This window comes from Doryrhamphus excisus, linkage group LG9 (assembly GCF_037039965.1).
Source record: "Doryrhamphus excisus strain RoL-2023G ecotype Guam linkage group LG9, RoL_Dexc_Guam_v1.1, whole genome shotgun sequence".
Lineage (NCBI taxonomy): Eukaryota > Metazoa > Chordata > Actinopteri > Syngnathiformes > Syngnathidae > Doryrhamphus > Doryrhamphus excisus.
In genome coordinates, this window is record NC_136365.1 from 8,069,097 (window position 1) to 8,090,310 (window position 21,214).

General features: G+C 40.1%; 2 protein-coding genes across 5 annotated transcripts in view; both read left to right on the forward strand.

Annotated features, from left to right (window-relative positions):
• pkn1a (protein kinase N1a) overlaps positions 1-4,703 on the forward strand; it is a 32,715-nt gene extending 28,012 nt beyond the window's left edge. For all 3 annotated transcript variants that reach the window (XM_078793349.1, XM_078793350.1, XM_058048107.2), the window contains 10 exons: positions 375-454; positions 942-1,017; positions 1,105-1,196; positions 1,362-1,538; positions 1,975-2,037; positions 2,118-2,194; positions 2,275-2,417; positions 3,231-3,338; positions 3,427-3,507; positions 3,742-4,703. In XM_078793349.1, the coding sequence (XP_078649475.1) occupies positions 375-454; positions 942-1,017; positions 1,105-1,196; positions 1,362-1,538; positions 1,975-2,037; positions 2,118-2,194; positions 2,275-2,417; positions 3,231-3,338; positions 3,427-3,507; positions 3,742-3,945 (1,101 nt within the window). In that variant the 3' untranslated portion in view covers positions 3,946-4,703. The remainder of the gene's footprint in view (positions 1-374; positions 455-941; positions 1,018-1,104; positions 1,197-1,361; positions 1,539-1,974; positions 2,038-2,117; positions 2,195-2,274; positions 2,418-3,230; positions 3,339-3,426; positions 3,508-3,741) is intronic.
• Positions 4,704-5,240: 537 nt separating this feature from the next.
• map2k7 (mitogen-activated protein kinase kinase 7) lies at positions 5,241-19,354 on the forward strand. 2 transcript variants are annotated; one of them, XM_058048783.2, is made up of 12 exons: positions 5,256-5,408; positions 7,183-7,230; positions 10,311-10,449; positions 10,543-10,609; positions 10,675-10,788; positions 11,006-11,125; positions 11,229-11,336; positions 11,419-11,598; positions 11,775-11,855; positions 12,433-12,575; positions 12,694-12,739; positions 12,827-19,354. In XM_058048783.2, the coding sequence occupies exons 1-12, from the start codon at positions 5,285-5,287 to the stop codon at positions 12,968-12,970; spliced, it is 1,314 nt and encodes a 437-aa protein (XP_057904766.1). In that variant the 5' UTR covers positions 5,256-5,284; the 3' UTR covers positions 12,971-19,354. The 2 variants fall into 2 exon arrangements, with proteins under 2 accessions (XP_057904855.1, XP_057904766.1); XM_058048872.2 differs by lacking the exon at positions 7,183-7,230 and having other exon boundaries at positions 5,241-5,408.
• The last annotated feature ends 1,860 nt before the right edge of the window (positions 19,355-21,214 follow it).

Below are 21,214 nucleotides of genomic sequence, written 5' to 3' on the forward strand. Positions count from 1 at the left end.
AGACAGTGACTTATCATTTACCTTTAATTTTCCAATATTACTAGGATTTTTGTCACTTGGAATGGGCATAATACCAAAATGGAGTCCACTACTTGGCTGCAACCAGTCAAGCATCAGTTTGTGCTTGTCAACACTGCTGTTGAGCTGCATCATCTCCCATTCTCAAAAATATATAACAAAACAATCAATTAAATGATAGAATACCAATTTACTAGTACATATTCTGCAACTGCTGAAATGGATTTTTTTTTTTAAAAAGTGCCATAACCGTCCATGTTTGTGCATCCCATATTGACATTGTGTGTTTTCCTTGCCGCTCTATGTCCATCTATGTCTTTTCCTTTGTCGCTCACTCCTCTCACGTTCGCTGCCAGGACCGACTGCCAGTCATCGAGCCCTTTACCCCCCCAGACCTCACCCCAGAGTGCCCTGTCCGAACCCCGTCTGTCAACAGGTACACACTTGTGGGCAGCAATGTCATTTGACACTTAAGCGCTTGGCGGCCACTTCATGAGATACACCTACACAGGCTAATGAGAGCCAATGCAAGAACTGTACAAAAAAATTGTGGTTCGAATATCGCTCACATATTAAAAATTATAAGCTACTAGTATTGGAAAAAAAAAACTGTTTTAGAAGAAAAAACACTTTTGCAAATATGCGGAGCCCTTGGATGCTGAATCACAAATGTGCATGTATCCTCTGTATAACATTTACATAAACATACTTTATATATAATACAGGATACTATATATGGTACATTGTGGTCATCTACACCCACCCATACATACATACATTCATTGCTCACTTTGGAAGAGTATTCTTCATACAACTCTTCATGTTCGCTCTCATTTGACTAAGCTGGTATACTTAACGAAGATGTTTGTTTTTGAATGAAACTAAATTTGCACCACAAGTATTTATCCATTTTGTGTCTCCAGTAAGCAAAGGAAAGGACCTCTGTCTCTCCAAGACTTCCGGCTGATTGCCGTGTTAGGCCGAGGCCATTTTGGAAAGGTACAATTGTTTTGTTGTAGAAGTGAAATGTTCAGGACTTCAGCCTAAACTATTGAATCAGGAAATATTTTGTGCATCTGTCTGCAGGTTTTGTTATCCGAGTACAAGAAGACAGGCACCATGTTCGCCATTAAAGCTCTAAAGAAAGGAGATATTATTGCGCGTGACGAGGTCGAAAGGTGTGGTTTAAGCATTCATGCACTTCAGACTTGCACTGACGATATTACAAAATGAATACATTTCATTTATTATGTGGTGTGATATGCTGCCAAGTGGCAGTCAACACTACTATGCCTCTCTTCATAGTCTTCTCACAATGCCTCTCCCTTTTTCCCCCCTACTAGTCTGATGTGTGAGAAGCGCATCTTTGAGATCGTCAATCTGTCTCACCATCCTTTCCTGGTCAACCTCTTTGCGTGCTTCCAGACGCCAGAGCACGTTTGTTTTGTCATGGAGTACACGGCGGGAGGAGACCTGATGATGCACATCCACACGGATGTCTTCACAGAGCCGCGAGCTGTGTATGTTTAAGAAGTTTTGTGAATAATTCTATTTTTAGTAGAGTTTTTTTTTTTTTAGAAGAATGCAAATTAATTTGGAGCTGCTAAGGGCATGCCGTGCAACAGCTGGTGCTATAACTTTTGACCATAATGCCATGTCAGCCTATTGAAAGCCTGCAAAAGTCATTTCCAAAGGTCAATACAATCACATGGAGAATCATAAGTACAGAATAATAATAATATGTATTGCTAATTCTAAAATAAATGTGCAATAAATTATATACAAAAATGTTTTAAAATATTATATAGTATTTTTATTGACCTAAAATTCTGTTTACATTTGGATAAAAGATCAACTTATACTGTATTATACAGTATATACATATATTAAGAAAATAGTGTGTGGCTTAGGATTACATTGACTTCAGGTTACTTTGTTTTTTTTGCTGAATTTCAGGTTTTATGCTGCTTGTGTGGTCCTTGGACTTCAGTTCCTCCATGATCATAAGATTGTGTACAGGTGAGTGCTCACTGGTCAGATCATTAGGTACACGAGCACAGACTTATTCATCTTTTTCCCCCACACATGTTGTGTTTCAGAGATCTGAAGCTCGACAACCTTCTGCTCGACACAGATGGTTACGTGAAGATCGCCGACTTTGGATTGTGTAAAGAAGGTGAATATTATTTACGTGCCAAAAGATGGTGTCCATGTTGGGTTGAGGTCACATAGTGACATCCTCTCTCTGTCATGTAGGCATGGGTTATGGGGACCGAACCAGCACCTTCTGTGGAACACCAGAGTTTTTGGCCCCTGAGGTCCTAACAGATACGTCTTACACCAGGGCAGTCGACTGGTGGGGCCTCGGGGTCCTCATCTATGAGATGTTGGTTGGAGAGGTGAGAATTATACGCACACACACTGTTAAAACATATGACAACTAGGGATCGACCGGTGGATCATCTGTGGGGCCGATACTGATTTTTTTCCATCACCCTCAGCCGATGGCCGATTTTGCTTGGGCCGATATTTGTGGCCGATACTGCTTTTGATCCCTCAATTTATATGAAAAAATGACCATGATAACAAATATTACAGGTCTCATGTTTAATCAAATATTTATTGAAATGTAAACACTGAACACAGTAGGATTCAGCTTTCTTAAACACACATTTAAACGGCATTATCAACTTTAAAAGGAATAAATATTCAATATGCAAAACATTTCTGTCGTAGTTCATTCTTGTTCTGCTCAACTAGTGAGAGTGCTTTTATTTGTCTGTTGCGTTGGTATGTGATATTTTTGGGCTTTCTTGTTGTCACACCTTGACTTAACCAGTTATGCCTAGCTATCACTCAGTGAAATGTGATGGGCTTGGTAAACTCTATTACTTGTGAAAACGCGCTCTTGATGCAACACAAAGCTGCCCAGGCGGATGCCTGACTGTAAATCATTGCGGTGGAAAATTACATCGGTGAACCCACGCGCGTATCGGCCGATACCGATACAAGGAAAAAACACAAATATCGGCCCGAAATATCGGCCAGCCCTTAATGACAACACATTTTCAATTCATTTAATTTAACAATCAAAGGAAATCAGTCAAATGTTAAGCTAAGAGTCCTGAGTTTAGAGCACCATCATGATACAAACCAGATTTTTCCTGTATGGATCTTATGGATAACATGGTCTCCTCTGCCTGCGGCTGTAGTCACCTTTCCCAGGGGATGATGAAGAGGAGGTGTTTGACAGCATTGTAAATGATGAAGTACGCTACCCCCGTTTCCTCTCAACCGAAGCCATTGGTATCATGAGACGGGTGAGGATACACACACACGGTCGCTTACAGTCACTCATCGATGCTAAAGAAACACATTGTATATTTGTGTGTGTGTGATGGTGAGCAGCTGCTAAGGAGAAACCCAGAGAGGCGATTGGGCTCTGGTGAGAAGGATGCAGAGGAGGTGAAGAAACAGCCATTTTTCAGAGTAAGAAGCCTTACTACTTACATTGTCCAATCCAACTTTATTTGGAAGCACTTTAAAAACTACATTGGACCAAGGTGCCTTCTCAGCTGCTGCCCCCTGTTTGTGGAACTAAGTATTAAAACGGTCTCCTCCTTCAAAACTGTCCCCACGTCCTCAGACATGCGTTTTCATATTAAACCTGTACTAAGTCTGTTCCTGTCACATGCCAACAAGAACAATACTTGTGTTTTTCAGAATATGGACTGGGAGGCACTGCTGCAGAGGAAGGTTCCGCCTCCCTTTGTCCCCTCCATTGGCGGTAAGGAGGACGTCAGTAATTTCGACGAGGAGTTCACCACAGAGCAGCCCGCACTCACACCTCCACGAGAACCTCGTGTTCTCACACGCAAGGATCAGGACAGTTTCCTGGACTTTGACTACGTTTCGGACCTCTGCTAGTAGTGGACTTTTTCCTCTTCGTGGCTCCCCCAGGAATGTTCCATACCGAAAGGCCTCACAGAAGGTTTTGTGGTTCCGTATGATTGTTTTATTACACTGTGAATGAATGTGGAAAACACTGAAATTAGTTTTTTGTGTTTGCATGCTTTTAAAAGATGCAGGCTGAAGGATAATCTGGTAAATTATTTTCAGGGGGGGAGGGGGCACACAAGTCTTAGTTGATGTAGGTGAGAGGAGCTCTCCATCTCCGTACTCTCGACTGTTGGAGGCTGCTCACTGCCTCTTGTACCATTGCCTTATATTTGTACTCGTATCAGATACATGGACAAAAACAATGTTTTCATGTTGTAACTCTGCATAGAGAAGCAGGAAGAGTGAAAACACAAGACCTGCACACATACTTTCCACTGTTCTTTTTTAAAGAAGGAAAGTGCAGAGTGAATTACGACTCTCTTTATGATCATGATGATGATACTGATGTGACATGAAGTTTGACTTGACCACAGGGTAAACGACCACTGTCTTACTTCACTGCAATTCTTTCTTATTTATGCTGTATGAATTTTGACGATGTGACAGTTTTACAGCAGCACTTTGCAAACCAGACTTTGTTTTGCAATTGGATACAGTCGGGTATGATGATTGCAATACAAAAGTGTGTTAGTTCATACAAACACACACCACAAACATCAGCACAACACCTCTGTGGTCTGCAAGTATTTTTTTTGTTTAGTCATTAAAAAGAACACTGAAACTTGGATAGTCATCATCCATGTGCTGTTTTTAAGTCATTTCCTTTTGGTCTGCTTTATTTATTCCCTCCATTAGACAGTTGGCGCTGATTCAGTAATTCTGCATATATACTTTTGCACATGGTGCATATTGTTCTGTGCTATTATTTTCCTTACAGAATTTAAGATCTGTTATAATAATTACTTTTGACAAAATACTCTTTCCAACTTTAGTGGACCATTTAGTTACCATGAGAGCTGTTTTTCTGTTAAACTACATACTTATCTGTATGCAATGGTCTTACTTTATATTTGTATATAGTATAAGTGCTTGTCTAGCTGCATGCCAATCAACTCCACTTTGATATATATATATTTTTTAATTCAGTCAAAAATGATTTTGCATGTTCTCCCCGTGCGTGTGTGCGTTTTCTCCGGGTACTCTGGTTCAACAATTATTTTAATAACTTGGTTGATTATGATTGTGATTAAAAACAAACATTTTTAATTTCCACCTCTAATCGGAAAATTGAAATTTGCTGCACATGCGCCGGTCTGCCACAAGAGGGTGATCCCGAGTACTGCTACATGAAGCTCAATTTTTCAAGATGTCGTCGCTGGAGCAGAGGCTGTCGCGGATCGAGGAGAAACTAAAGCAGGAAAACGAGGAAGCTCGGCGGAGAATCGACCTCAACATCGACATGAGTCCACACCGATCACATCCGAGACCAAGTGAGTGTCCACCGGAGCGGTTGGGGGTGTCCGAAAGGAGCACAATAACCGGGGAAAGCTCAGAGAAGGCGGAGGTGGGAGTGAAGGAGAGGGCTCCTTCTAGCCGCTACATGCTAACGAGCTAGCTACATAAACAAACACCGACGTACATATTGCGGTTTACCAGTTAGGGTTAAAACGCTTATTTTGCTTTAGGATCGACTCTTTTAGTGTGTGAAATGCTATTTTAAAAATAGAGCCGCTGTCATTGAGTGTTTGGCGGACAGTCACCTGACGAATCTGCTCGACTCCGGCGCTGTCAAACAAGCTAGGCTACTGTGCTAATAAGCTTGAGGGATGGCAGGCCCAACATAAATCTGAAAATGTTCTTTCTTGTCCCGTCGTACGGTGCCATATACACAATGATTCTGTAGTATCCCGCAGGTAAATAAGTGTTATTTTCTTATGGGAATACCTACCGCAGAATCAATTTTCACTGCCATTTTTGCTACTGGACGACAGTAATGTCTACTGCCTAATTACCTGCTTTGTATTGTTTTTAATTAGACTGGAAGAATTGCTCTACTTTCGTGGACCTGGTGTAGATAACTAGTCTAACCTCGGAATCAATCAAACATCACGTCCATGCACGATTTCCTTGTACACACAATTTGTAGTTTTACTTTTCACTACCAAGTCAATTTTGTCCTACTGTATATTTTATCTTATTCCGTTGATGTGTGAATGCTGAGCGAAGTAAGCTATAATGGGCTCTGCTTTATCTAGTATTTGTATGCCTTTGTTTTAGAGAGTAGTCAGTGTAAAGCTTGTAATGCAGTATTGGAAAGCAGTCAACACATCCATTTAAATATCTGACTGTACAAGTGAGTCCACCTCACAGTCAACATGTGAGTTGTGAGTACTTGGCCAAAAACAGTACCTGTTTATATGTGGAACAGAATAGTCATTAAAATGCTTCAATAATATGGTAACATAAGTAAGTACTAAATTCGCAAGTCACTGTTACTGTGATTGGTTGATAATGAGGATGCAGTTGCCTTGTCCCTTGCTACATCACAGTTGGATTATCACTCCCTTGTTGTATTGTGGATTTTCAAAAATGATATAAAATGAATCTTAACTTAATCTTAATCTTACTACGTCCAACATCAGCAGTAATAGCATGAGACCTGGCTTATGCAGTTCATTTCCCATGATGTTTAGAGGTCCCAGGAAGTAGTGAAATACATGCTGATATCACATTTTAATAGAAGTCTTAATAGGTGATCTTGTTTTGAGCTGACAAATATTTAGTAATTTTTATCAAATGTAGAATTACCAAAGCTTCTGCTTTGACATTAATACGGTGCCAGCTGTTCGACTCCAATGGGAAAAAAACAGCCACACAGCATGAGCGAGGAACACCGGGGTAGGTTGGATTGCACTTCCGCTCCGTAGTACCTGTATTATTATTGACGTTAGCAAAGCCATAGTTCAGTCTGATTGGCTTATGGCTGCTCTGCTGTCTCCTAAACAAGAAATCTAATCGCATTTTAATCTTGGGAGATGTCGCGACACCCCTACTACATTGTTCAATATTGGCTTCCATGAATACTGTATGTATGTGTTTCATATTAGAAACCATTACAGCCGTGTTTCAGTGTTTTTTTGTTTCTTATACAATAGTGTGTGTGTGTGTGTCTGAGAGAGAGACGGCGAGCAAGCTTGGCTGTTGTTGTAGTCTCAGTGCAGTAATGTACGTGTGTGTATGTTGTATTTTCTTTCCTCTGTCTAGTCATCGTGATCCAGCTCAGTCCTGCTCCAGCTCCTTCCCAGCGTGCAGGTATCATTCAGTCCATCGCTCTCTCTGCCACTGCACACGTCCACTTTCTCTTTGTCTCTCTCACCCTATTCCTGCCCTCCCAACACCTCTAAAACCACCACGCCATTTCCTATCCTGACCCCTCTTGTATTCCTGTCACATCACCCATCAACTTATCTTTGAAGCTCGGTCTCTATTTTTGAAAAAAACGGCCTGTCACAAGAATCAGTAAATCAATGAACTGCACGATAAATTTAAAAAAAGTTTGGTAATTTTGCCGGCCTCTATGTATTTACATGTGCATGCGTGTTTGTTTTCATCCTCTCACTACCAAACAGGCTGGATGACACTCTTCTATAGTTTTGTTCTGTAGTTTCATTTTATTTTATTTAAAAGTACTTGACGTTCCAATTAAAATATTAAATACTCTTGAGAAATTAAAGTTTATTGCTTTTCATACAGTGTACTTGCTTTATTATGCCATATATTATCTTTACATGAACAAAAAAAATTGTCTCAAAATAATGTTGACATTAATATCAGTTATCAGCAATAATTTGTAGGATAATTATTGTCCAGCACAGTTTATTGTGACAGGCCTATGACAAACATTTCCCTTTTGCCTTCCTCCCTATTATGGTCCTTATTACTTACTTTTTATTATTGTTCCTTCACAGTGGAACCTCCAAAGTTGAACACTATCTGTGTCGAATGCTGGTCAGCCAAATTTCTAAATCATGTTTTCCATACAAAATAATGGTCTGTTTTAGGGTCAAACTGTGTCGCCATGAAACCTTTTATTACTGTACAGTGGTGCACAATTTTTAAACTTGAGTGGCATTTTTATACTGTACAAGTGTACAAAAAAATAAGTAAAACCCAGTTAACTTTGATGATGAAAGTGTCATGAAAGGTGAGTCATGTTGCAGATGGGCCTTACACAAGCGATTTTTGTTAACATTCTGATTGGGCTGCGGCTATTGAACATATAAGTGTTCGGATATTCTCCTGAAAAATCATTTGGATTAATCGAGTAATCAAATAAAACATGTTTTTGATTGGTTAATGAGCAACTTTAAATACACAAGAGAAAAGAAAACATTTCACTTAATGAACGACCAATAGGTTTAATTTCTGAGATAATGTAACAAGCTGTACATACTAAATTTAAAAAGAAAAAAAAGATTTATACATACTGTCTAAAAGTGTCCACATTGGGATGTTTAGTGCACAAAGAGATTTTAAACTTGTGTTGAAATGTTTTTTTTTTCCCCGCACAGTGCGTTTAATATGGCTAGTAGGCTACCAGAAAAAACATTCAGTGCCAGGGTCCTCCTCCTCCTCCTGGGAAGTAAAACCACTAAAGTAGTCTTCAGCGTCACAATTGGACAGCCTCACAATTCCTTTATCACACACTTTGTCAGTTTCTCTCTTTTATTGTCGCTCTCTGAATCACTTTACATTTTAGCCATTTAGATTCAGCGATCCTTTTTCAGCTGCATAAGAAAGACTTCAAAACGTGAGCTTCAAATTCACTCATTCACATCACTACTTCCTGAAGATGCACTCTAAACATCGTAAAAAAATGTAGTACAACCGGCAGGGTTCAAAGTGTGAGGAAAAAGTAGTAGCTTATAGAGCGGAAATTACTCTCAAGTACTCTCAACCAAACGAGTGAGACACACACTTTTTTTGTTCAACTATTATTTGCTAGAAAAGATGAAAAACGAAGAAGAACAGTCAGCTTCTTTCTGTGTGTCTCGCATTCGTGTCAGCCCATTTTTACGACTGACGAATCATCTCCATGGAAAGATGAGGCCCGTCCTTGACCTGCTGGTTTTTGCCCAGCAGTTATGTGCACCTCCCCTCACATCACATCCTCTCTCCATTTTTCCAGCCCTTCTCCTCTCTCTTATCTGTGTGTCAGTGGCAGGACAGGGTTGGTGTATGTGTGTGTGTTGGTGTGTGTGTGTGTGGATTGTTAATGTGGATGTGTCCGACGATTAACCTCAGTGTTGCTGGAGGCAGAGGATCACAGTGCATGCAGCTTTTCTGCACGGCGCTTGTTTTTGGGTAGGGTTTTTGTTTGTTTTGACATAGTCTTCTAATCCGGCATCCCCATTGGTCCGTCTGCAGGATTGCTGTGAACACTCTGCCTCGTCTTACTTTCTCGTGTTTTCCTGTATGCACCAACAACTTGAAAACTGACTGACACCTTACCTTCAGCTTCAGTCTGTGCTATGGCTGATAATCCTCCTCACCTGCAGGAGGCAGTGCAGCAGCACTTTATATGTTTGTTTGTGCAACTTCTTGTTGTCTGACTACGTGTGTCTGTCGAGCCTGATGTCCGTCAGTCTGGAGCCGGGCCATTCTGTGGAGATGCACTCTCTTCTAGGGAGTCTTTCTTACCTTCTCTGCAGACTAACTCTTACTCCCCTCACTAACGGTGTTTCCCCCTACAGGCTGATTCATCCAAGTGCAAATGGCAGACATGCTACAAAAAACAAAAGAGGACTTCAAATAGTGCCTTGCTCATCTTGTATAGCTGATAGGTCACCTATCATGTCATAACAATGTGGTTAGAGCCGACTGGCTATGGCCTCCAGGGGCAGATCTCCACTGGCAGACCCATATTTCTTCAGTACATGTCCACAAGTCATCAACATTATATTCTACTCCATACCAGAGCTTTTTCAACTGTAGCGCAGAGTCTTTCCCCATGCACACCACCCACTTCACCCACTCTGCTCCACATTGTAATCCTGAAAGATTATAGCTTCATTGGTTCTATGAAAATAACAGATAGAAAATTAGGTTTTCCAATGTTGCCCAACAAACACTGGCTGGCAAACAAGACTACATACATCATCCACTAGTGTCTCAATGTCTGCAGCAATAGCACACCTAGCCTGCTGTTCCTCATCCTGAAAATATATCTACAGAATTAAGATGACCACTTGTCCTTTTTCAAATAAGGAAGAAACCATACTGGTCAGCCCATTATTACAATGCTATGTTATTTAGTAGGCATGCAGACCTCTGCTATTAAACACACTGTTGTCCTGCCTATAACCTCTAATCGATCAATTCTCTCAACCCAGCCCTTCAGCTGCCCCTGGCCAACGACGCAGGAAGCAGGTCATCATCCTCAGAGAGCTCACCTCAGCACCACCCCTTTCGTCGCAGACACATGCTCACCCTCCCCACACCGCAGTATGGCTTACAGAAGAGTCTAGAGAAGTATGTACACTCGCATCCTCTGACCCAAACTGCTGGTATCCATTATATGAATTCTGCTCTAAAGATTCTATATTTTTGTGCATGTCCCTGCAGTGCAGAGATTGATCAGAAATTGCAAGAGATCATGAAACAGACAGGTTATCTTAAAATCGATGGACAGGTGAGTTCTAACCTACTGTTTATACAATGCACATGGTTGTGACGGCACAATGTGTCATTTTGCAGAGGTATCCAGCTGAGGTGACTGATCTGATCAGTGAAGGCGAGATTGGCAGCGGCACCTGTGGACAGGTCTTCAAAGTGCGATTCAAGAAGACTGGGCATGTCATTGCCGTTAAAGTAAGTAAGAGAGGACCACCTTGTTAATACTGTGTGTGTCCTTCGTTTATCGCTGTTAATTGGGACTACACCTGACCGTAGTCAATAGTAATAGTAATAAATGTAATATATGACTGTATTACCTATCCTGTGGTATATTGTATATCTATATTGTGTCAGTGTTGTTTAGTGACATCCCAATGGCCCAACATTCTCAATCATGTGTTTGTGTCTTTAGCAAATGCGCCGGACAGGAAACAAGGATGAGAACAAGAGGATCCTGATGGACTTAGACGTGGTGCTGAAGAGTCATGACTGTCCTTATATCATCCAGTGCTATGGTGCCATAGTTACCAATGTGGGTGTCTTTACGACCCAACAATAAAATAATGGTCATGAGATAATTGCATCATTGATCATCAGATAAATTGCATTTAATAATTTTTTTTGCATGTTTACAGACAGATGTATTTATTGCCATGGAACTGATGGGAACATGCGCTGAGAAGCTGAAGAAAAGAATTCAGGGCCCAATCCCAGAGGAGATTTTAGGAAAGATGACTGTTGCAGTACGTGAACGATACACACTCAAAGGAAAGTATAATGCTGCCCAAACTGTGGCTTAAATCTTTCTGTGTGTTTTTGCTCCAGATAGTAAAAGCCTTGCTGTATCTTAAAGAGAAACACGGTGTTATCCATCGCGATGTGAAACCCTCCAACATTCTCCTGGATGCGAAAGGTCAGATCAAACTGTGTGACTTTGGCATTAGCGGACGCCTCGTTGACTCCAAGGCAAAGACACGCAGTGCTGGCTGTGCTGCTTACATGGCGGTGAGTCACATGCCACCCATAACCACACATTGCATACTACAAAGGTTTCATACCTTTGTAGTATCAAATTGCCATAACCTGTTCAAACCTAGCTCAACCAATACATGAACATAAATTTACCGATTGTATCAGAATATTTAATGCACAGTTTTATGTATATGCTTGTATCCCTGCAGCCAGAGAGAATAGACCCTCCAGATCCCACCAAACCCGACTATGACATTCGAGCAGACGTGTGGAGCCTTGGCATCTCTCTGGTGAGTTATTGTTTACATACATTCTTCATTGTGTACATTTTCCCCATTATAATTATACAGGGAAATGTGATGGACACATACATTCATGCAGACTGACTTGTTGTAAGAATGCAAAAATTACATATTAGAAGCGTTTTTTTTTTTTTTTATCTGCTACTTTTATTGTGCCTGACCCGCAAGATAAGCTTTCACCACTGCTTGATCACCTTGTTTTGTCAGGGCATTTAATCGATCACCACTGGACTGTTCAGTTTCTCTTAGAACAGTGGTTTTCAAAGTGGGTGTGTGCCATATAGGGGGGCCCGGCGATATGACGTGGGGGGTGCAGTTGGTCTCAAAAAAATATTTTTGCATTGTATCATTTTATCAGTCATAATTTTCGCATCAATATGTGGGACAATAAACCTTTCACACCTGCTGTTGGTCTCGTTCTCGCTGACCCAATCTCGTGCATCGTCTTGTCTCATGACTCATGACACCTCTAAATATTACTGATGTACTTGTTTGTGAAATGAATGCAGACTCAATAAATACATGAAATATTAACACATACTAAATGTCATTTGGTGTCCGCTAGGTGGAGCTGGCTACAGGACAGTTTCCCTACAAGAATTGTAAGACAGACTTTGAGGTTCTGACCAAAGTACTGCAGGAAGACCCTCCTCTGCTGCCTCTCAGCATGGGCTTCTCCCTTGACTTCCAGTCATTTGTCAAAGATTGGTGAGTTCATTCAGCCATGCTTTCACTCTCGTCTGCTTTACTGTCATAACACTTGATATGGAGTGTACCAAAGCAAAGACTACAGATACAACCTCATGATGATTTGTCTTTTGCACAGCCTCACTAAGGATCACAGAAAAAGGCCAAAATACCACCAGCTTCTGGTAAGACAACAATGACCTACATTCTGTACTCGGTGACCTCTGTAGGTGTGATTAAACCACCTTCCTCATTACCTTTCGCTCTTCTAGGAGCACAGCTTCATCCGGCGTTACGAGGTGCTGGACGTTGACGTGGCCGGTTGGTTCCAAACGGTAATGGATCGCACCGAGTCGCCTCGCACCAGCCAGTGTTACAGTCATCAGCACCAGCTCCACTCACTCTTGAGCAGGTAGCCCAGAGAGCCCTCATCCTGTATTGCTTAGCTGTCCTCTTAATCTAGTCTAGCCTTGGCCTAAGCAGCTAAGCTAAGCCTTAGACTCCCGGACCCGGCTGTCCACCTGTCCACCGGAAAAGCCCTCAACCAGCGAGACGAAGACTCAATGGATTATAGGATGCAGTGATTGACACAGGGAGGAACTGATGGACGGACGGATGGACAGAGGGAGGATAGTAGTTTGTTTTTGGTGTGTTGAACCTGGACAGGCAGACGTGGGAGTGAGTTTTGAGCAGTATTTAGCTTCATTTGCTTACATCTACCATTATGTCACATCACACTTGTGTAAACACAGAATGTCTCCTAGTCACCACTCATCTAATACTCTCACATGTATATGTGTGTATGTACAGATATCAACCCAAGGTCAGTAGTAATATAAAGTATATACACACTACTGTATATCCTAATGCAGACGGATGTTTCAACACACACTTTGATCATTTTTAACAATTTATCATCATTTGAATGAGCAAGCTTAGAATAATTTGCTAAGCATAATTTGGAGGAAAAACTGAAAAAAATTAGTGTTGCATTTTAACATTGTAGAAAGTGGCAGGGTTTTTTTTGTTGAAGAACTGGGAGAGTAAAGGAGATGCTTGGAAGAGCAACATCTGGAATCAGGATGTGTGCTGGATTGCCAGGATTTCTCTGGAAATGTGAGAATTGAAAGGGAAGGAGTGGCAATGTATTGATAGGAGATTGTGTTATTGTGTGGGAAAATTAGCAGGGTTGCGTTTTCTGTGAGGGGGACGCAGAACAGAGAGCATACAAAGAATAGAAAATAGGGTTGATCTTATTAACTGTGGAGCATGTCTTTTGACTTCACACATGGTTTGTCTACCTCGTCCTCTCAGTCTGTCTCTGCTGTTTAGCGCTCCATCAGTATTTCCTGACCAAAGGTGGTCCATGTTGGTGGACGCCAAGACACCCCAGACGAATGACTCTCGCATACTTCATGAATAATAATCACGTTTGAATGAAGCAGAGGTTTCACACGACCATCCTTAACCCACACTCAAACTGGTCCCCTCAAAATGTGTGTCCAAATAATTCAACTATCCTTTTATATGGTAGGTGTAGTTAATCTAGTGGTTCTCTATTATTTTCTGTCATGCCCGCTTTAGGGGACAGAGATTTATTTCACAACACTCTGATATTTATTTATGTGATGTTGCTCTGATATTTATTTATCTGGACAAACCACTGTAGAGTTGCTGGCACCAGCTTTGTTCAAACATGAATAAAAACACCAACAATACGTATGCCAACCTTGTAGAAATTGAATGAGTATAGCAGTCTTTGAGAAGCACTGGTTTAGCCACATGAAGACTTTGGAATTAGCGTTGTTTGCTGATGTGGCCATTGACTGACTTCACACCAAACCACACCACTGAGAAATGCTACAGAGTTGTACTGGTAGAGGAAACAGTTAAGTGTCAAATGAGAAAAGATAATGGAATGTTGTTTTGATGGCGGTAAAGATGAGTGGAAATGGAGAGAGCGGTTGAAGTGTTGAGAAAGTTATGTCGTAGTTGGAAGTAAGTACGTGATAAACGAGAGGAAACAGAAAAGAAAGCATCAGTCTGCTGACCTCTGACCCTAGCTAGTCAGTTTACAAAGCTTTCATGGTGTTACAACAACCTGCCAATTATCAATTATAGCTTTTAGCAGTGCTAGTTAGTTAGCATTATTATGATTTTATGTCTGTTCAAACAGTTATTTATTTACTGCTGCTACTTTTATTTTGTTTATGCTTTAGACGCTGCTGTCACTTCTTTTCACCAAAAGGCCAAATACTTATATTTTCTTGCCAAATAATTGAACTCCAATACAAAGTCTACACATTGTTTTACCAAATACAGAGGAGTACATTTGAGGGAAGCAAACAGTATGCGGATCAAAAAAAGATCTGCTGTGGCGACTCCGTAATCAGGAAAAAGCCGAAAGAAACAAACAAGCAGTAAGTGAAAGATGGAAACATGTGGAAGGTTGTCTTTATTCATATGAAGTACTAACTCATGACACATTGTAACCACTTATCACCGCACATCATCAAACTGTGTAATGCAGGGGTTAGAGTCCATGTCTGTCTGTCCAGATGCTTTGGTTCACGTCCATCCTCAACTCTGTCCATCCATGTCACCTGCAGGCTTGACAACTGCACACCAAAGGTGTCCACAGCCCAAGAAATACATTGTTATGATGCTTGTTATTGATATTATCATTGATTGTTCTCAGCTATGGTATACATACATGAAATCTCTCTATAGCTAGTGTGTCTGAGGAGCTCTAGGGGGGCGCTGTGGTGTAGCAGTGCCCCCCTCGTGTGTTTTATATACTGTACAGAGGGAGACTGGTGCACCGTAACACACAACAGGGCCGAGCATTCCAAAGTAGCCCAATGACTGAAAGTTTTGTATCAGGAAGTTGACAGCAGTCTGGCTAACTACAGTCATCCCTTATTTAACGTTAACTGGTTTCAGACCCAACTGCGAAAAATGAAGTTGGAGCATAGAAAACCTGTTTAGGACCTTCTAAAAACGCTTTTAACAAAATTAGAGGCCTGTAAACATAAAATAACACCCCTATGGTCACCTTTATACTTCTATTTTCTGACATAGTAGACATGATAAGCAATAAGACATATTAACTTACAGTTAGCATTTGAAGCACTAATGTGGGTCTATCTCACATTAATAAAATTCATAAAATCCATCCTCACTTTGTCACTTGATTGACATATTCATGCCAGTCTGACTTGGACCTGCCATACATTGACGTACACGCCGACAATAACACTAGCTTTGTTTACATCACATTGCACACTGCTTGTGTGCAGGCTACGGCATCTCTGAAGTGACACAAGAGACGGCTGCTGCTTTAAACATAGCAATACTGTATAACAAGTATTAAGGAAGGACAGAATAAGCAGGCAAAAGTATACCACTTCCACATGGAATAGTAGGCCATAGTCAACCACAAAACGGCGATCTTTTATTATCTTGTGTGAGTGAGTGATATTTGAACAGTCATGTAGCGAGGGATGGCTGTAATTGCTTTTCACTGTTTATCAAACATTCTGGTACCATCAGCCTGAACTCTTAGTCACATTGTAATTGTCAGTTTTAAAAAAAACAAACAATGGCACTCATTAGAATGCAGAATTGGGCCAAACTAGCCCAATTATACCACCAAATTACTGTATACACATAAGTGGATTTTTTTTTTATGCCCCCACGTTGCACAGAATTGACAGATCTCGAGCCTCTTTCGCACTGCAATATTGATGCAGCCCTTATCCACCTTTTGTCTTTTATACATAAACCAGCAAAGTAGGGATATTGCAATTAGATAATAGATTTGTGATGATGTCAGCTCCAGCATCTGCTTTGATTTATAAAATGCTGCATTGACCCAAATAGAAGGCAACCCTGAACATAGGACAAGACCAATTTTAACCAAGGGGATGTGAAATGCGTGTTGACCTACATCAGAGACTCGCACGGCTTTCAGCATGGCAGTATTAATCTGGATTCTACCACATCAAATATCAAAATGCACCCATTTTTTCAGAGAAAAAAAATTGTGCATGTATGAAAGATTTGTCACTGTTGTCAAGACGTACAACAAAATGACCACAGCAGCTGTTAGATAAGAGTATGAAAAGCAATGGGATCTTGTTTTTCCTTAATTTGTTCCAAAAAGGTTTGATGAAATCTGAAATGTACGCAGGAAATCATGCAAATCCAACTGACACCCATAAAATACATTATTTCGAGAGTAATTACAGTTTTACATGCAGAATAGGTGTGATTTTGGTTAAAGTTTTCAATGAAAACTGAGGTTTGACTATCAAATAAAAACAGAAGAATCCAGAAAACGGAAGAATCCATATTAAAATCTGCACAAATGTACAAAGACGATGTCAACACAGGTTGAAAAATTAGTAGTCACCATTAAATGTGCAAGATATGGCTAATTGTGGTTTTGGTTATGTGAAAGAGAACAGAAGATACAACTTTTTTTCCCCTTTTTGTTGCTATTGAAAAAATTGCTATTGCTAACTTGGATATGAAACATGCCAGCTCTTTCAGGTGGCGTGAAAGAGGCCAGTGGTATAAGTTGGACTTGGTTAGCTTGGCCCTTTTGTCTGCTTTTCCTCTGTGGTCCATTGATGGGACTTAAAGCCACGGTTAAAAAAAAAAAACCAATAACTAATTTTGGTGCTCATCATGACACTATTGTGTGTCTTCAATGTACCCTCAAGTTGTCCCAGTCTCCCGCTGTTCTAATGTTCTTTGTTTATAAGCTGATGTACACAAACACATGCACACTGGCTCTCCCATGCTACTTGTGTGAGGATGTAGTGATGTTCCCACACCAAATATTTAAAGTGGTCCCACCCTGGCTTGATGTGTGTATATTAGCTGTGAAGCTAGCTGCTAGCGCGTACCTGAGCTGTGCCTTGGCGCCCAGCTGCTCTGTATGTATGTATGTATGTATGTATGTATGTGTGTGTGCGTGTGCGTGTGTGTAAATCCCATCTGTAAGTAAACCAAATATCATTGTCACTATGCAGTCATGCAAAAACCATGTCAGCTTGCTATGAGCGGTACATAAGAGATTTACTTACATGATTTGGACTTAGCCACCCCTTGTCCCAGTGTGAGCAACAGCGCCACCTTCTGCAAGTTTTGAATGAGCTAACAAATATTTAAGGATTGTATCGTTTTTTATGGGGAGGGGGGTGCTTGGATAAATGCTGTAAAGTCTATCATCAAGTGCATGTCATTGTCACAGCTGTAACTGCCATTGGTTTTTTTTTTGGTTCTTCCATGTTGTTTAGGGTGATGATGCACATCATTATTATTATTATTATTATTTATGTGTTGCTGTTTTTTTTATTTTTTTGTGTATTTTGTTCAGCTCTCATAAAGCTCACTTTGTTCACTCAGAGCATCACAAGTGGCTGACAATTCTAAGTGTTTGTTAGAAAGCTTTCTCCTCATGGGCCCCTTTTTTTCATTTAGCTGTGTGTCTACCAAAAGTCTGTATTGATGGTGATTTTTTTTTTAATTATAATTAGCTTTTATTTGTGTGTGTGTGTGTTTTTATGATTATTTGATGAGTTCTGTTTTATTTGAGTTCTTATGAATACTTTTCAGGGCGAAGATGACACCAAATTGAACAAATAATAAGTAGGAAATGCGTCTGTTATTGAAAAGATTTTATTTTTTTAGCCTGGTGGATGTTTTTTTTTCTGGCTGTAATTTGTGTCCTCCTGATTCTTGCCACCACTTACAGATAACCTCTGAACTTTAGTTGGACTTGTATTGTTATTATGACGATGTATTGTGTGTTGATCAGATGATCACTTTATGACTTGTTACCCCAATATGGGCTATAAATTGTGTGCTGTTGCTTTATACCTCCCAGCCCCCCTTCTCCCTCCACTACTCACATACGCGCATCCATGTCCTGCTTTTTGTTTTGAATATTTTTTATAATTATTTTTGTATTCATCTTGTTTCTTTGATGCTGTAGTAGTGAGCTTACGGCTCACATACAAGAGCTTTGTTTTGTTGTTTTTTTCTTCCTAAAGCTGTCATGACTGATATTGCACTTGTGATGGGTTTTTTTGTTATTATTATTTTGTTTTGTGTCAGATTGATGTGCCCAGAGGAGAATAGTGGGTGTGAACATTGTGCAAAACAGCAATTCTTTTTTTGTTGTTTTGCATGTATCTGTGACAAAGCACGAACATCATTCAACAGTGTATTTTCTTCACTGATTATATATTTATTGGTTTGTGTCGTTTTTATTCACATTGCTTTTATTTGGGCCTTTTTTTACAGATGAAAAACATGATTTCAGAGGTGAGTAGTAAAGTGTATCTTTATCATTATTACTATTGATTGTTTTTTATTAATATGATAAAGTACCTAAATGTACAGAAATCCAAACACTCAGCCAAGACTTAACATAGTTGATAATGCTTTACTGGGTAAAACACCTTCCATTTATTTATTTGATCTACTGTGTCCCCCCCAACAAAGAAAGGTTAATTGACACATTGGTGGTTATATAACTCCGGACCTGCCCACTGACATTGGCTGTATTTATTTTCCTGTAAATCACTCTGTGACAAAAGTGACAAATTGACAGTTTCTTTTCCAGCTTTCTTTTTGTCCCCTCCTCCCTGACTTTATTTCGCTCTCTCCCAACTTGGCCTCACTTCAGAAAACAATAATTGCCATTATTTTGTGAATACCTCAGGATTCTTTTGATGAACAAATACAACAATAAAACACCAAAAAATAAATTTAAAAAACCCATAAAATGCTGGTGAGTCTTTTTTTTCCCCCTTAAAGTTCTATGTAAATATAGTCCCTGGTCTGTTTTGAGTGGATGGTGAAATGCAGTATAAGTAGTATAGCTTTTTTATTAATACATAAAAGTAGTATTGGTTTGTTTTAGTAGAATTATAACAAAAACAAATATAAAATATACAGCTACGGCTAAAAACATGTCATTTATTTAGGAAAGTCACACCCATTTGATAGCAGTTGTCAGGTCATCTACATTGTTGGGTCTGGTGTCATCTTCTTGTTGACAATATCCCATAGATTCTCTATGGAGTTTGCTTGCCAATCAAAGACCGTAACACCATGGTCACTGAACCAGCTTTATGAAAGTCATGCAAAGTTTACTTTTATTTGAAAAGAGGACTTTGGAACGCTGATCATCAGCCCGGGTTCCTGTACTGGTACACGCGTAATAGAGTATTTGTAAAACCACGTTTCCTCCTCTCAGTTTATAAAAAAATGGCATCCACGCTAACCGCAAAAATGCTAATAACACTGACGAGGACAATGACATTCAGAAATTGTTGCACCATTCCGCCGGGAGGACGACTTCCAGTTGGCAGTGCGTCCACAACTCGGAGGACATCCATATTTCTGATGAAAACACAAGTCGCGTGTGTGACGTCACAGCATACTTTGTCGCAGACAGTGACGTCTGACAACGTAAAACTCCTGATATTTGAGTCCATACCCAAACACACAACCGGGTTTTTTTCTCCGAATCTACATGTAGCTACTTCTGGTTTGTTTTTTGCTCTACGGCGGACACAGAGAGTGTGTTATTTTATTTGACTATTGGTCGTAATTTTTAATTGCTATTTTTAGACCAAATTTATTGTACTTTTCTATAACTACTACTACGTTACACATTGAAGAAGAACACAAGAACTGCTGCCGATATCGGTATCAATAATGGAGCACTGGACAATATCGAGTATCTTTAGTAAATCATTATGATAGAAATTTGTTACTTTAACTTTGCAGGTTCTATTGTGTACTGTCCAGCAGGCAAATAAACTGCAATGCTTAGTTTGTCCACAAGAGGGCACACTATTCTCTCTGGAAGAGTACTAGTCACACCTGGCACTGTATTCATAATGGAGGTTAAAAGTACGACTGGTTTTGGGGTATGGTGTTTTTTTATTTTTATTTTTTGTAATTATGTTTTCACAAAATGTAACAACTAGGGCAAAACAACTGCTCTTTGGATACTATTCTTCACTTTCCCACCTTTAGGGCACATTTCTACAGCTACCTTCAGGACATGACCTTACATGCTCATCACTGGAAGCTTACATAACACATTTTTGTCCAGGCCTGTTGCATTGCACTCACACTTGAAAGTGGTACAGTTATGTGCTTATTAAGTATACTATACTCACCCAGATTGTGCACGTATTCTGACTTAACAGTATGTAGCAAATTTGAGCAACAGATGAGAAGCAGGAAGTATGCGAAGGTGGCGTAACAACAGACGGTCTCCCTGTGGCTGTGAGAAATGAACAAACAGGATGACAGCTGACACACTCGATCTACCGCTTTTGCTGACAAGGAATGCAAAACTTTTTTATGACACAACAGCCCTGCAAAATTCAAATTGACATCATTTCAGAGGGTCCATTTTGGTTTAACTAACTGAATGGTCAGATTATTATTTTTCAGGTCCCCTGCCAATGCAAGGCCCTTACAATCTATCAACATCCATCTATGCATTGTCGTCATTAATTAGAATTGGCATATATACCCATTCACACCCAAACATTAGTGCGTAAAATGAGTGTTATAATGAACACTGCTGTTGCACAAACACACCCTATGGCAGTAAAATGTGTCCT